Here is a 17,890-nt window from a genome sequence, read left to right as displayed (position 1 = left end):
AATTTCCAAGTTCATACTTATAGTTCATCTATCCATATTTATTTTTAAAATTTTTAATGTTTATTATTAAAGTTTTTTAATTTTTTTAATATTTTAATGTTTGTTTTTTTAATGTTTTAATGTTTTTTTTGAGAGAGAGCACAAGCGAGAGAGGAGCGGAGACAGAGGGAGACACAGAATCTGAAATAGGCTCCATGCTCCAAGCTGTCAGCACAGAGCCTGTCACCTTGCTCAAACTCACAAACCTCAAGATCATGACCTGAGCTGAAGTCAGATGGTCAACTGACTGAGCCACCCAAAGCCCCTCTATATTTCTAATTCATTTGTTTAACTGCTATCTAGACATTTCAAAAGTCGCTCCAACATATCAAAATTTAAGATTTTGTCCCTAGCCTATTTCTTCTCTATTTTGTCTCAGTAATGCTGTTTTCCTCCACCATTCCTGCAAAAATACTGAAATATCTACTAGGCTCCTTCTTTCTCCTACCTATATACAATCAGTTGCCAAATCTCTTGGATTTTACCCTTTAAATATTTCCCTGATGTACTCCCTCCTCTGTATTCCTACCCGTTGGCTTATCTCAGACTTTTATCATCTCTCATCTGGCCTTTGGCAATAGCTCCCAACTTTTTTCTGTAACTCCAGACTTATTCCCTTGAATATGTCTTCCACATGGCTACCAAGGATGCCTCCACAACACAAATAAGGCTATTGTTGCTCCTTAATAGATATATCTGACCACAGCCTCCATCTCCAAATTTACCTCTTTGCCTCTCCTTTAAGTTCATCAGCGCTGGGCTGGTGATCTTCTGCAAAGCAGGCAAAAAGAATTGAAAAGAGATGAAAAGAAGGTTTTGACCACTTAAGTCAATGCATTTGCCCTCTCCCTGCTGTCTTCCCTCTGCCACCAACACCAGAGAAGAATACACTCTCTCTTTTTCTCTCCCTAAACCTTTTAAACCACATGATAGTTTAAAGTGAGACTGGATTAAGTTCCAAAAAACAAAAGTGACCATAAACTATGGAATCTACCTAAGACATAATTAAAGGATGTTAAATAAAAATAAAGCACGATTGAAAGCAGTGGTTTTACAAAATAAGACCAGTTTTTTTTTAAAGTCCAAAGACTCAAGATTCTTTAACAAACTGATTATACTCTGCTTGAGCATGATCTCTTTGGGAGTTTTTCCTGACCTGCTTCCCAATTCCTGGTGCACATAAGTATGTGCTTGTCTCTCCTGTCAACTTATGAGTTTCTTTTAAGGGTAAGGGTTGGGTCTTTCATTTTCCTAACCCCGCCATTTTAACACAGTGCCTAACAGACAAGTGATTCTCAATAAATGAATATTGTATGTGTCAATGATGGATGACTGTCAATCAGTGAATTCCCAGAAATGCTAAAACATAGTGACCATTTTTAATGACTTCCAATGTTATTCCTTTTTAATTTCTCAGGTATTATTTATTAATATTTCCTCATTTGTAGTATAAAATATATTAAAATTAAAAACAACATATTACCCTACTTACATCTATTTTCAAATTTATATGTATTTTCAGCATTTTAACACAAGTGATTTTGGGGATCATTTTATTTTTTAATTTGTTTTGTAGGTTTTAGAAATTTACATATTGATGACCAGATAACTCTCATCCAGTATTCTTGGATGAGCTTAATGGTGTTTGGACTAGGATGGAGATCTTATAAACATGTCAGTGGGCAGATGCTATATTTTGCACCTGATCTAATACTAAATGAGTAAGTAGTAACTTGATTTTTGTTCTTATTATTGCAGTGTATATGTAGGATAATCTTAGAAATTACATTTCAATAGATGATTATACTATTGGTATCCTAAATAAAAGAATTTTCCTGAAAACTTTATCAGAATTATCTCAGGATATAGCTTGATATAACAAAATTAATAAAATTGTTATCATTATATTAGTAATTTGATATTTGGAGTTTTCCCCTTTTGTTTCAATGTGTCAAGAAACATACTTAAAGATAAAATGAAATTTTTAGTTTACCAAATTAAAATTTTATACCTTTGTACTGATGAAGATAATTATGTAAATTAGAAATAATTTTGCTTGAAAGTATTGACTTACCTTCAGAAAATAAAGACATTATCTCTCCTCCTAGAGGAAAAATCACTAATAATTTATTTTAGAAATTAAAAGATAAATATTTCAATTTTCTTGGCTGTATTTAAATTACTATAATTAATTTTCTATGTATAACCTTAAACTGAATAAGAATCTTTTCGTGGAAATACTTATACCATTCTAATGATGAATGCTGACTCAGAATTTTATAGCATATAAGTTACTTGTATAAGTCTTTATAGTAATGGATAATTTTCATATATTTTAATTCCATTTTGCCCTATAATCCCTTGAAATAGGTAAGGAATCAGCATCCTACATTTTACAGTTCAGGAAATAAGCTCAGAGGAATTGCATATCCTGCCAAAGAATCTGAGTGGCAGGATTAATGTTAGTTCTTCTGAGTCAAAATCTAGTTTTCTTTTCACTATTTGTGTTAGCCGCATGTGACTAATGTAGATATTGCAGAACACATGGTTGAGAAAATACCTTTAAAAAATGTCCCCAACCTTCAGAATTAGTGTTTGGCCTTGTCAATTGTTTAATCCTTTGTAATGTTCTCTTTTCTTGATCACCATACATTTCCCCTAGAATAGTTCACAGCATAACTGTTCTACACTGAATACTCTCAACTGAATACACTGAACTATTCTATACTCTTCAATTTCTGTGAACTGAATCCATTCTCCCATTGGATTACATGTAAAATTTTATATATTTTTAACAGAAAAAAATCATAAATAAATGATTTCCTCAGCTCCACATTCTCAACTCCTTAGGTTTTTAAAATGTAATAATAAAAGTGAGAAGCAACATGTGTATTTAATATGATTTTCTAACTTTAAAATTTCTTAACTTCAAAAAATTCAGCATTGTGAATGATTTACTTTATTGGTTTATTTTGCTTAAACTTCAAAATATTGAGTGTGTTTACAAAAAGACATTTTTAATAATATATAAATTACCAAATGCCATTTTCTCTGGTAAATCACACAAACTGGCTAAGACACCATGTGTATGTTTTTTCCTTCTTGCTTTCTCTTGTGTGTGTTGTGTGTGATATAAGACAGAGGATGAAGGAATCATCATTCTATTCACTATGCCTCACCATGTGGCAGATTCCACAGGAGTTTGTCAAGCTTCAAGTTAGCCAAGAAGAGTTCCTGTGTATGAAAGTATTGCTACTTCTTAATACAAGTGAGTGACTACAAGCAATTTTTATAAGATATTTACTTTCTTAATTTTTAATTCAATGGGAAAGTCTCAAATAACAATATGATCATATCCTTATACATGAGGTATAAATCTTAGATTGTGACTGCAAAGGAGAACCACCTAATATACTGTCATAGACATTAATAAACTTACTTCACACTTGTCAGGTTTTACATGAGAGTAAAATAGTCCACAAGTTCAGCCAATTATATATATTTTTTCAGATAAAACATGATTAAATGACATTTTCATATTCACCTAATTAAGTTTATGAACTAGATAATATTACATAAACACAAACGATCTTCCTTCCACTCCCACTCCATAAAGGACTTACTATATAAAATACACAATTTTGTTTGGAACTATTCTCTTAATATCAGAATAGGCTGTTATAACATATATCTACAAAGATCAGTGGCATAACACAATAGTTTATTTGTCACTCATATTCACAGTCCAGTGGGTTAGCAAGAAAACCCACATTCCTTCCGTCTAGGGACTCCACTCTTACATAGCAGCTTGGAGTCCTCCATTTAATCTGAATAGAAGGTAAGCACCTAGTGATAAAAGATATGGAAGTGAGGCCTGAGAGTGTTATATGTCACTTTTACCCACATTCCATGACCCATATTAACTGTAGGAGAGGCTAGAAAATGCACTTTAGCTATACACCCCAAAGAAACATGAAACATAGATTGGTCACCAGAAGGACAGGCAAATATCCATCTCACTCTCTCATACACAAAGAACACACATACCTCTGCCTCAGTGGATTCCCAAAGATCTGGGTGAGAAAATTTTTAAAAACTGCTTTCACTTTCCACCTTTTTCTGTGTCCTTGGAACATGCACAGGTAGGCTCAGCCTTTGAATTTCTGAACTGATCCTTCTGTCACTCATAGTGATTTGAAAGAGAACCACTGAGAGCTAAGACCTTAGGTAGAAGGTGAGCCAAGGGTCTTTCTCAGTAGCATCTTTTCAAGTACTTCTTTCTAATAGCACAAATCTCAAATAGTGGAGGGGTGGGGGTATACATCAGGAGAAAAGGCACAAAAAGCACTAATGCCTTAAAAAGAAAGTTTTCCTCATGAAAATTTATGAAAACACAAGGACAAATACAGGATCTAAGGATCCATAGCCCTATCCCCCTACCTTGAAAACACTATTTTGAACAGAGGCCCTCAAGTCTAATTTGATAAAATATCATAAAGGGGACTAAAGTATTGATATGGAACTAGCCAAGAGAGTCAACTAAAATAAACTTAATATTACAGTATTTAACCCCTTTCTTGACAGTAATGAATCCTATAGCAGTTATGTTATAGATAATCCTAGATTTCCCAAATTAGTTGATATTATTAACATAATTCTATATTATAGATAGGCTACATTGTGCTGGAGGTCCAAACAGCCCTAAAATCTCAGTAGCTTAACAAAAAAAATGTTAAGTATATACTTTTCCCGCTATATGTCCAATGCAGATCAACAGGGAGGCTCTGCTCATTGTTGTCCCTCAGGTGCCCAGGTACATGGGAGCTATATCTTGACATGCATTTCTCCAATCACTAGAGCATTGGTAAGGAAGGAAGTGGTGAGGAAAGGAAGTGACATACCTATAACTTCCATTCACACACCATAGAAAGCAAGATTCTTGGCCACTTGCAGCTTCAACAAAAGGGAAACAGCAATATTTACTGAATAGTATTTATGATTTCTACAAATTCTAATAAAAATCATAATGGGATTTTTGAGGAGAGACTTGGCAAAGTTTTTGGGAAGTCATATTTAAATCTTAAAAACTAAGTACATAAGTATTACAAAAATTTTGAAGTGGAGACGAGAGTTAGAAATCTACACTAATTAACACAGCATGGGAGAATAGATATACTGAATTGTTAGTAAAGTCAGACTTGTATATATTAGAACTTAATATACTGTAGTGGAAACATCACAAATCAATGAGTATGGAGCAAATAGATATTGTTAGGAAAAATCAGTTTTATGTTTGAGGAAAACTCAGTTTGGATATTTAGCTCAAGTTATATCCTAAAATAAATACCAGATAATTGAGTTATATGTTCACACTTTAAAAGTTAAAAACACACTGTAAGGAATACAAATGATTTTGAGATTTCAAATAAGGAATACCTTTTTAAAAATAAATGCAATTTATTTGGAGAGTTGACAAAAGAAAAGTTCAATGATTTGATACATAAGTATTTAAACCTCCAATGTGCCACTAAAAATTAAAATAAAATCTCCCAAGGAAGTATGACAAGTTGAACACACCACTGTTCACTCTAAAACTACACTAAAATATTACCAAAGTGATTTTTTAAGAACTAAAAGAGAATGAGAAACTCAATAGCTATGACATTCTACAAGCCAGCAAACAGAACTAATTTAGCATACCTGAGAAAGTTGGATTCTAGGCCAGAAGTAAGAAAAACCAAGAGGTTTAATTTGAAATATCAAATCTTTGGCATGGTTCTCAGTTGGTGACAACAATGATTTTTTGAGATGAGAGTGAAGGTAGAGTTAAAAACACAAAGCTCTTTTTAAAATCTGGGTCCAAAAATCATTTAACCACAAAATTTTCCCTCTCCAACTCAGGCAGAGACCTTAGGTTATCCTCCTGAAGAGGATATAACAGAGGGTAAATGAACTGATGAAACTGTAGGCACTGTTGAGGGTGAGGGGTCTTATAATGACAACAGATTAATTATATACCAAATGTTGAGACACCGTCCTCCTGCATACTCTTACCCACCATCTCTCAGAACATTGTCTTCCAGGTTTATATCCTCTAGACAGGAGAATGAAAGACTCTTCTCTGCAGAATCTGTTAATAGCAGGTGTTTCTCTTTGAAATTGCTCAGCCATTTTGCCCTGAACTAAAGCTAACAGTCAATAAGTGCTACCCACTGAAACAGAACTATGAATCAGCCTTTTAGTTTTGCACTCTTGAATATAAATAACCAAGGCATCTGAGGGAGGCCTTGACATCAAAGACAAAGACAAAACAGAAAGAAAAAAAACAAATTTGGAGAAAACAGAGATGATATAGGAAGATGAAAACCTCAAAAAAAAATTTAAAAATCATCCCTTTTTAGAAAGATAATAGAACATATTGCACCCAAGAAACAACTATTTGGAAACAGAATTTACAGTACAGGCATTGGTAGACAAAGTTAGAAAACCTCTCAAAAATAGAGCAAAGCCCCCAAAAATATAGAAAATCAGAATCAAGGAGGCCCAATACCCACTTAGTTGGAGGACTAGAAAGAGTGAACAGGAAAATACATAGGAGGAGAAATCATAAAGGAAATAGTCTTTTCAACAAAAGGTATTTGGAAAACTTCATTTAAAAATAAAAGAAGCTGGACTCTTATTAACTTAAAATATATCAAGACATAAATCTAAGAGATAAAACTATGAAACTATTAAAAGAAAACATAGGAGTGCCTGGGTAGCCCAGTCAGTTAAACGTCCGACTCTTGACTTTGGCTCAGGGCATGATTTTGAGGTTCATGAGTTTGAGCACCACATCAGGAATTCTTGCCTGGGAGTCTCTGTCTCCTGTCTCTCTGCCCCTCCCCCACTCATGGTCGCTCTCTCTCGCTCTCTCAAAAATAAATGAACTTTAAAAAAAATAAAATAGAGGAAAAGCTTCATGATGTTGACTTTGGCAATGATTTCTTGGATTTGCCACCCAAAACACTGGAATTAAAAGAAAAAACAGATAAATGGACTTCATCAAATTTAAAACTTTGGTGCGTCAAAGGTCACAATCAACAGAATAATAAGGCAACCCACTTTATGGGAGAAAAAAATTGGAAATCATGTATCTGATAAAGAAAAAGTATTAACATCCAGAATATGTAAAAAATTGCAATTTAACAATTAAAAAATTTTAATGGGCAAAGGCTTAGACATTTCTCCTATGAAGGTATACAGATAGAAATTAAGGAACAACATCATTAGGGAAATACAAATCAAAACCACAGTGAGATGCCACTTCACACACCCATTAAGATGATTATTTACTGTCACTAAAACAAAAAGTTCTACTAGAAATCATAATATATACTATGTGACTCAACTGTAGTAGGATTTTACATGACTAATAAATACTGAATATTTATATGACTAATATTACGAAAATGATATTAGGAAGATGAGAAATAGGATGTTGCGTGTGTGTGTGTGTGTGTGTGTGTGTGTGTGTACACATGTGCATGCACTAATGATGTGGAGATGATGGTAGATCTGAAAGATGGAAATAGAGTTACAGCCTCATTTTCCGTAGTGGAAAATCAAAAGTTAAAAATAAAAAAATCAAGAATCAACACTACAGGGCAAGATGGTAGAGCAGAATGCAAGTTCTCAGCTTGTTTAATCCTTGAAATGCAGCTAGATCAGCACCAAACCATTTTGCATACCTAGGACATTGATCTGAGGATTAACCCAACAGTCTGCATAACTTGAGCCACAGAACTCAGCAGGTACTCTGCAGAGAGGTAAACTGGGGGAGATAAAAGCTGTGGAGGGCAGGGAGCTGTTTTTGTGGACAGAAGACAGAGAAGGGTGGTGGTGGGGGAATGTGGCACACCAGGGGAGTGCAGAAAATGCACTCCCCCAAAAGTAGCTGGAGGGAAAGAGTGAAAGCACAAGGGACTGGACAAGAAATCTGTTCCCCAAAACCCCTGATGGGGAGAAAGTTAAGGGTTTCAATACCATTAGGATTCTATAAACAGTGGAGCACAGAGTCGGAAATTCCAGAGCTCAGTACCTGGTGGTGCTCTGGTGAGGAAAGAGGGCAAATCCCCAGGAGCAGGCAGCAGGGTCTGAGGGGCCCTTGTGTCATAAGGGACAATCAGCAGTTCCCCTGATTGGAGAGAATTTGGTAGAGGCCATACAGCTTACCCACAAGCAAAGATCCCAGAAGACCCCAGAGAGCAGCCACGTTTGATGGTATTGGGACAAAGATGCCAGGCGGTGAAACCTGGCACCAGCTGTGTGTTATGATTTGTCATAGCCTCTGAACCTCTGCCACTGCCCAATTGCACAAATGTTTTCTAGGGCAAGCCGGCACCTGGCCACTGCTCAGCAAGACCCTCCCCCAGAGACTAAGTGTGGGTCCAAGCCACAGGGTTCTCTGAAGTGAGGGATCTTGAAACACTGTCCATCTCAGATAAAACTATGGAGGGAGGTGCCACCTGGCAGGCTGATGGCTTGGACACAGGCTGGAGGTGGGGTGTGGATGGAAGTCTGAGAAAAAGGAGGGGTGCTTCATTGTGGGTCAGTGAGAGTGTAAAGTTCCTATGCCAGAGACTAGGAAGCTGGGTGAAGCCATTTCCACCTCTCCTGCACACACACATACATGTACATGCACGTGAGCACCACCCAGATCGACCCCAGTAAACTAAACAGCGCCACCTAGTGGAGAATGAAACCATTACACCAAGCCCTGCCCAGCAGAGTCCTCCAAGCACATCCCCTAGAAGACCAACACAAGTCTCTCTGCCTGCTTAGTGTACAGACCGTATAGAGTGCTTCATAGTTTGAGTTCCCGGGGAAACTGGATATAACTTCATTCAGGTTTCATTCTGTTTGCTGGTTCATCTATTCATTTTTTATTTTGTTTTTCTTTTTACTTCTATTTTTGTTTAATTTGGGGGTTTTTTTTCTTTCTTTTTTTTTTTGGACACAGAAAGAGGAAAACTTATTTTTATTTTCGTTTAAAAACTTTAAATTTTTTTACTATGTTTTTCATTGTTTGTAAATTTTTTATTCTATTTCACTTTATTTCATTTTATTCTACTTTATTCTATTCTTTTTTAATTTAAAAATTTTTTAGTATATTTTTTCTTTTTTCCTTTTCTTTCCATTATTTCCCTTTTTTCTCTATTCTATCAAGCTTCTTTCAACAAGCAGATGAAAACACATCTAGGATTTAGCTTCTTTTATTTTATTTTTTGTGTTTTTTAATTTTTATTTTTTTATTAATTTTGTTATTCCTCCAAGATGACAAAACAAAGGAATTCACCACAAAAGAAAGAACAGTAAGAAATGACAGCCAGGATAGAATAATAAACACAGATAGAAGCAAGATTTCCGAACTAGAATTTAGAACCACGATAATAAGAAGCTAGCTGCAGTTGAAAAAGCATAGAATCCCTTTCTGCATAGATCAAAGAAGTAAAATCTAGTCAGGAGAAGTTAAAAATGCTAACACGTAGGGGCGCCTGGGTGCCTCAGTTGGTTAAGCGTCCAACTTTGGCTCAGGTCATGATCTCGCAGTTTGTGAGTTCAAGCCCCGCGTCAGGCTCTGTGCTGACAGCTTAGAGCCTGGAATCTGCTTCAGATTTTGTGTCTTCCTCTCCCTCTGCCCCTCCCCTGCTCATGCTCTGTCTCTCTCTGTCTCTCAATAATAAATTAACGTTAAAAAAATTTTAAAAATGCTACAACCTAGATGCAGTCTCAAATGGATGCCACAGCAGCAAGGATGGACAAAGCAGAGCAGTGAATTAGCAATATAGAAGACAGAATATGGAGAATAATGAAGCAGAAAAAAGAGGGAAACTAAAGCAAAAGAACACAACACAAGGCTTAGAGAACTCAGTGATTTATTAAGAAGGAATAACATCCAAGTTACAGTAGTCCCCAAAGATGAAGGTAGAGAAAAAGGGTCAGAAGGTTTATGTGAGCAAATTATAGCAGAAAACTTTCCTAATCTGGGAAAAGACACAGACATCAAAATCCAAGAAGCATAGGGAACTCACATTAGATTTAAAAAAAACTGACCATCACTACAACATATCATAGTCAAATTCGTTAAATACACAGTCAAGGACTGAATTATGAAAGCAGCAAGGGAAAAAAAGTCCTTAACCTATAAGGAAAGATAGATGAGGTTTGCAACAGACCTATCCACAAAAAACCTGGCAGTCCAGAAAGGAGTGCAGAATATAGTCAACGTGCTGAATTGGAAAACTAGGGAACCAAAAATTCTTTATCCAGCAAGGCTGTCATTCAAAATTGAAGGAGACAGAGTTTCCCAAACAAAACCTAAAGGAGTTCATGACTACTAAACCAGCCCTGCAAGAATTTTAAGGGGAACTCTTTGAGTGGATAAAAGATGAAACAAAACAAAAAATACTAAAAGCAACAAAAACTAGAAAGGACAAGAGAAAATCACCAGAAACTCCAACTCTGTAGATGACACAATGGCACTAAATTCATATATTTCAGTACTCACTCTAAATGTCAATGAATTAAATGCACCAATCAAAAGACATAAGGTATCAGAATGGATAAGAAGACAAGAACCATCTATATGCTGCTGACAAGAGACCAATTTTAGACCTAAAGACACCTACCGATTAAAAAAAAGTAAGGGAGTGGAGAGCCATCTATCATGCTAATGGTCACCAAAAGAAAGCTGGTGTAGCCATACTTATATCAGACAAACTAGATTTTAAAATAAAAACTGTAGTGAAATGAAGAAGGGCATTATATCAAAATTAAGGGGTCTATCCACCAAAAAGAGCTAACAATTTTAAATATTTATGCCCCAACCTGGAAGAACCCAAACATGTATGTCAGTTAATTACAAACATAAAGAAACTCATTGATAATACCATAATAGCAGGAGACTTCAACATCCCACTTATAGCAATGGACAGATCATCTGAGTAGAAAATCAGCAAGCAAACAATGGTTTTGAATGACAAACTGGACCAGATGGACTTAACAAATATATTCAGAACATTTCATCCTAAAGCAGCAGAATACACATTCTTCTCAAGTGCACATGCAGCATTCTCCAGAATAGATCACATACTGGGACACAAATCAGCCCTCAGCAAGTACACAAGATCAAGATCTTACATTGCATAGTTTCAGACCACAATGCTATGAAACTTGAAACCAACCACAAGAAAAAGTTTGGAAAGACCATGAATATTTGGAGATTAAAGAACATCCTACTAAACAATGAATGGGTTAACCAAGAAATTAAAGATAAATTAAAAAGTACATGGAAGCCAATGAAAATGAAAACATGACAGCCCAAAACCTCTGAGATGCAGCAAAGGTGCTCATAAGAGGAAAGTATATAGCAATCCAGGCCTTCCTAAATAAGGAGGAAATGTCTCACATATACAACCTAACCTTACACCCTAAGAGCTGGAAAAACAATAGGAAAGAAAGCCCACAACCAGCAGATGATGGGAAATAATAAAGATTAGAGCAGAAATCAATGATACCAAATTTAAAAAAAAAAAACAGTAGAACAGATCAATGAAACCAGGAGTTGGTTCTTTGAAAGAATTAACATAATTGATAAACCACTAGCCAGATTGATCAAAAAGAAAAAGTAAAGGATCCAATTAAATAAAATCATGAATAAAAGAGGAGAGATCACAACCAACACTGCAGAAATACAATAATAAGAGAATGTTATGAACAATTATATGCCAGTAAAACGGGCAATCTGGAAGAAATGGACAAATTCCTGGAAACATATAAACTTCTAAAACTAAAAAAAGAAAAAACACAGAATTTGAACAGAAGAAATTGAATCCATAATCAAAAATCTCCCAAAAAACAAGAGCCCATGGCTAGATGGCTTTCCAGGAGAATTCTACCATTTAAAGAAGAGTTCACACCTATTCTTTTGAAACTATTCCAAAAAATACAAAGGGAAGGAAAACTTCCAAACTATTCTACAAGGCCAGCATTACCTTGATTCCAAAACCAGACAGAGACCCTACTGAAAAGAAGAACTACAGACCGATTTCCCTGGTGAACATGGATGCAGAGATTCTCAACAAGATACTCAACAACCAGATCCAACAATATATTAAAAGAATTATTCACCACAACCAAGTGAGTTTTATACCTGGATGCAGGGCTGGTTCAATATCTGCAAATCAATCAATGTGACACATCACATTAATAAAAGAAAGGACAAGAACCACACGATCTTCTCAATAGATGCAGAAAAAGCATTTTACAAAATATAGCATCCTTTCTTGATAAAAACCCTCAAGAAGGTAGGGATAGAAGGATCATACCTCAAGATATAAAAGTCATATATGAAAGAAACACTGCTATTATCATCCTCAATTGGGAAAACCTTAAGCTTTCTCCTTAAGGTCAGGAACATGACAAGGATGTCCACTCTCACTGTTGTTAGTCAGTATAGGGTTGGAAGTCCTAGCCTCAACTATCAGACAAATAAAATGTATGCAAATCAGCAAGGAGGAAGTCAAAGTTTCACTTTTTGCAGATGACATGATATTCTATGTGGAAAACCCAAAAGAGTCCCCCCCAGAAATGGCTAGAACTGATCCATGAATTCAGCAAAGACACAGGATATAAAATCAATGAACAGAAATTGGTTTCATTCCTATACACCAATATTGAAGCAACAGAAAAAGAAATCAAGAAATTGATCCCATTTACAATTGCATCAAAAGCCATAAAATACTGAAGAACAAACCTAACCAAAGAGGTGAAAAATCTATATGCTGAAAACTATAGAGAGCTTATGAAAGAAATTGAAGAAGACACAAAAAAAATGGAAAAACATTCCATGCTCATGAATTGGAAGAACAAATGTTAAAATGTTGATACTACACAAAGCAATCTACATATTCAATTCAATCCCCATGAAAATAACACCAGCATTCTTCACAGAGTTAGAAAAACAATGCTAAAATTTGTATGGAACCAGAAAAGACCCCAAATAGCTAAAGCAATCAAGAAAAAGAAAAACAAAGCTGGAGTTGTCACAATTCTGGACTTCAAGATGTATTACAAAGCTGTAATCATCAAGACAATATGGTACTGGCACAAAACCAGACAGATGGATCAATGGAACAGAATAAAGAACCCAGAAATGGACCCACAAATGTATGGCCAACTAATCTGTGACAAAGCAGGAAAGAGTATCAAATGGAAAAAAGACAGTCTCTTCAGCAAATTGTGTTGGGAAAATTGGACAGCAACATGCAGAAGAATGAACATAGACCACTTTCTTACACCATTCACAAAAATACTCAAAATGGATGAAAGACCTAAATGTAACACAGGAAGCTATCAAATTCTAGGAGAAGAAAACCGGCAGCAAGCTCTTTGACCTCAGCCACAGCAAGTTCTTACTTGACATGTCTCTGGAAGCAAGGAAAACAAAAGCAAAAATGAACTATTAGGACCTCATCAAGATAAAAAGCTTCTGCACAGCAAAGGAAACAACCAACAGAACTAAAAGGCAACCAAAAGAATGGGAGAATATATTTGCAAATGACATATCAGATAAAGGGTTAGTATCCAAAATCTAAAAGGAACGTATCAAACTCATCACCCCCCAAAAAATAATCCAGAGAATGGGAAAAAGACATGAATAGACACTTTTCCAAAGAAGACATTAAAATGGCTAAGAGACACATGAAAAGATTCTCAACATCATCATCATCAGGGAAATACAAATCAAAACCACAATGAGATAGCACCTCACACCTGTCAGAATGGCTAAAATGAACAACTCAGGCAGCAACAGGTGTTGGCAAGGATATGGAGAAAGGACTTACACTGCTTACACTGCTGGTGGGAATGCAAATTGGTGCAGCTGCTCTGGAAAACAGTATGTAGGTTCCTCAGAAAAATTAAAAATAGAACTACAATATGACCTAACAATTGCACTACTAGGTATTTATCCAAAGGATACAGGAATGCTGTTTTGAAGGGCACATGCACCCCAATGTTTATAGCAGCTCTATGGACAATAGCCAAAGTATAGAAAGAACCCAAATGTTCATTGACTCATCAATGGATAAAGAAGATGTAGTACTTGTGTGTGTGTGTGTGTGTGTGTGTGTGTGTGTGTATACACACACATGTATATATAATGGAATATTACTTGGCATTCACAAAGAATGAAATCTTGCCATTTGTAACAATGTGAATGGAACTAGAGTGTATTATAAGTGAAATAAGACAAATATCACATGACTTCACTAATATGTGGAATTTAAGACATAAAACAGATGAACATAAAGGAAGGAAAGGAAAAATAATATAAAAACAGTGAGGGAGGCAAATTATAAAAGACTCTTAAATACAGAAAACAAACAGGGTTGCTGGTGGGGTTTGGGGTAGGGGGATAGGCTAAATGGCAAGGGGCATTCAGGAGGACACTTGTTGGGATGAGCACTGGGTGTTATATAAAGTGATGAATCAATAAGTTCTGTTTTTAAAATCATCATTACACTATATGTTAACTAAGTTGGATTTAAATTTAAAAAGTAATAATAAATGTTCTGGAACCAAATAATGGTGATGGTTGCACAACTCTGTGAATATACTAAAACCACTGAACCGTATTCTTTGAAAAGGTGAATTTTATGGCATATGCATAATATCTCAATAAAAATTATACTCTGTGGAAAAAAAAAGGAAAAGGGAGTCAACACTACAATGATGCTATTTAAATCTGTGGAAGGAAAAGTTAGAATAGCTGAAAGAGTTAAACACATTTGCTTCTTGAGCATGAGAAATGTTGGGTTGCCTGGGCACTATTCTTTGCCCTAATAAGGTTGCAAAACTGTGCTAATATATAAAATATTTAAAAATTAAGCAACAAACTTCAAAAAACATTTGAAATATATTTTAAGCCCCTATAGATAAATGAGTACAAAATAGAAAAGTTTTTAAAAATTACTAATATGCATAAGAATATTGTTCAGCCTACTAATAATTTAAGAAATGAAAATGAGATTTTATTTTTATATGTAAAAAGCAAAGATTACCTAAAATTAAGATACTCAAAACTAGTCACAAAACAGTTAAATACTAAGAAGTTTAGCAATGTATATTATGAGTGTTAAGAAAGTTAATATCTTTTACTGTAATAATTCCATGTCTAAGGATATATCCTTTTAAAAAATAAAAAAAAAATTAAATTTATCGTAAACATCGTTTGGTAAAATATCTCAAATATCAAATGATAAGACAATTAAATAAATTGTACTCCTACAGTTTCGTGAGGTCAAATTATATGTGAGAATTAAAATATTCATTTTTAAAGAATTCTAAGAGATGTAAGTAAATGTTCTCAATATAATGTTAGGAAATATCCTAAAATATTGGATTGTAGGATCTGGTGAATTGTAATTTTATATGTATTTTCTGTACTTTCTAAAAGTTTTCCAATGATTATGTTATTTTTAAGTTAGCTAAATCAAAAATAAAGATCCTTGCTTTTTTTTTAAAAAGTGTTCTTATCTAAAATAGCACCTGGCTAACTGCCCATGACTCACCCTCTCCCATTTTGCCACTATGATATTTGCAAGAAATCCTAAAAGTCACTTGTGGAATCAACAAGAATCTGAGAGAAAATTCTCCAATCATATATTACTGGATGTAATAAATTAAGGAAACAATGAATTAAGGTAAGGAGCTCAAAGCAAAGAGAAATATTTATGAGAGCTGGTTCAACATAGATCTGAAATGTAGGAAAATGAGTAGGAGAGGAGAAAAAAATTGAGAATATCTCAGAAGCATAGGATGAGAGCCTAACGATTAGATTATCATATCCCCAGAACTTGTTAGTGGTTGATACTAAAAGTATGTGAGGCTAGCTGGGATTAGGCCTGATTTTCTCTTAAAGAGAATAATTGGTTCAAGTGCCAGTTCTAAATACTTAGATGGATAGAGTGAAGGCTCTGGGTTACTAGTTTCCATTCTTGAGCGCCCAACAGGAAAATAGTACTTCAAGAATCAGAAGAAAAAATTATTTTTTAAGTGTTTAGTTAAATTCCAGTTAACATAGAGTTATAGTAATCTAAGAGATTATGTGGTTTTTCTTTCAGCAATCTAGATATAGTTGCAAGAAAAGGCAGCTGTTTCACTTAAATTTGAAGATTTGTTTGTAAGATAAATACAACCAAAGAAAAAGAAAACAAGAAAATTGGGAGTTCTGATGATAATTTCCTGAAGATATCAACCAGGGCATCTCAAATAAGTGATATCAGAAGGAACTAAAATATTAAGGAAAAAAAAGCTGTTGGTAAATTGACAATGTAGGGGAACTAGCAATAAGAATAGGAAGCTGTGTCTAAAATTTGGTGATCAGAATTAAAGATTACAGAGGGAAATGTCTGAATTACCAGTTAACATCACCATGGGAATAAGAGGCATTCCCAATAAAATAAGCAACAAAATAGGAATATTTGCCATAGTTACCATTTTTTAATATTGTTCTGGATGTCCTAACAATGCACTGACTCATGAAGCAGAAACAAGAGCTACAACTATTGGGAAGGGGGAAATGAGGATATTTTTAATATAGTGTTTTTGTATACCAAGAAAAAAAAAGGAAAAGAAAAAGACAATCTACCAAAACTACTTGAATTAAAAATAGAAATTAAAAGAAATAAATAAAAATAGAGTATCACAAAGAGAAGTATTGTGGTATCAATAGCTTTCTCCTGTCAGCAGGAAGGAGTTAGGAAATTTAATAAAGCAATGTTAAAATTACAAAAAAAATAAATTATCCATGAATAATCTCAATGAGAAATGCTTCAGATTTATAAGACTTAAACTTTACAGAGTGATCCAAGTATTTGTTACAATACCTCTTCTTTAAAAAAGGACCCAGAATACATGTAATTGTAAACTAAATCAAACCATTCCTGACAAGGATGTGGAATGAGCAAATGCTAAGTTAAGTGCATAAGCATTGATACAGCTCTAAAATAAGTAAGCTAAAAATTTCCTTTAATTTATGTAGTTGTTTTTATCATATTCTTCAAGACAATTATGTTTATATGTCCTAAAACTATCAATAACACTCCTATTTAAGGTGTTCATATTTTGGGTTGTTTATCCAAAGAATTCATCTTTTTAAGCATAACTATTACTTGTAATTATCTTCTTACAGTTCCTTTGGAAGGGTTAAGAAGTCAAAACCAGTTTGAAGAGATGAGATCAAGCTACATTAGAGAGCTCATCAAGGCAATTGGTCTGAGGCAAAAAGGAGTTGTCTCTAGCTCACAGCGTTTCTACCAACTTACAAAACTTCTTGATAACTTGCATGATGTAAGTATTTTGTTTTCTAGGAAATAAATGATTGTTTTCTGAATTTCTGTAATATTTTAAATATTAAATCTACATTTTACTTTATATGGTTTCTTCAAGGTCATAATTTGTACTTATATCTTAAAACAGTATTTACATCACACTGCTCAGAATTTATATTGTGCTTTTTTTCATTTTCACTATAGATCATCCAAATATCCTTTTACTAGTATTTGTATAATTTGAGAGTAATTTAATGATTTATAGGAATTATACACCTTCCTGAGCATATTCTAAAATAATTTTGCCTTATGTTAGAAAATTTAAATATACAAGACAAGCAAAGGTATAGGTGTGGAAAATAAGACACTTATATCATTTTGGATGGAATTATAAGTTAATAACAGTGCTAGTGGACAATTTGACAATCTACTCATCAGGTCAAATTTGAAACCTTATTCCTGAATATGGACAGATA

At 34.4% G+C, this 17,890-nt stretch overlaps 1 protein-coding gene and 1 long non-coding RNA gene across 3 annotated transcripts in view; one reads left to right on the top strand and one right to left on the bottom strand.

Annotated features, from left to right (window-relative positions):
* PGR (progesterone receptor) overlaps positions 1–17,890 on the top strand; it is a 104,926-nt gene that overhangs the window by 83,566 nt on the left and 3,470 nt on the right. For both annotated transcript variants that reach the window (XM_049620575.1, XM_049620583.1), the window contains 3 exons: positions 1,616–1,760; positions 3,177–3,307; positions 17,276–17,433. In XM_049620575.1, the coding sequence (XP_049476532.1) occupies positions 1,616–1,760; positions 3,177–3,307; positions 17,276–17,433 (434 nt within the window). The remainder of the gene's footprint in view (positions 1–1,615; positions 1,761–3,176; positions 3,308–17,275; positions 17,434–17,890) is intronic.
* The window catches only part of LOC125915046 (uncharacterized), a 74,330-nt gene that overhangs the window by 53,472 nt on the left and 2,968 nt on the right, over positions 1–17,890 (bottom strand). The gene's annotated exons all lie outside the window — the stretch shown is intronic.

The sequence above is a fragment of the Panthera uncia genome, chromosome D1 (genome assembly GCF_023721935.1).
Source record: "Panthera uncia isolate 11264 chromosome D1, Puncia_PCG_1.0, whole genome shotgun sequence".
Lineage (NCBI taxonomy): Eukaryota > Metazoa > Chordata > Mammalia > Carnivora > Felidae > Panthera > Panthera uncia.
Note: the sequence above shows the minus strand (reverse complement) of the source record. Positions and strands in the feature narration are given on the sequence as shown.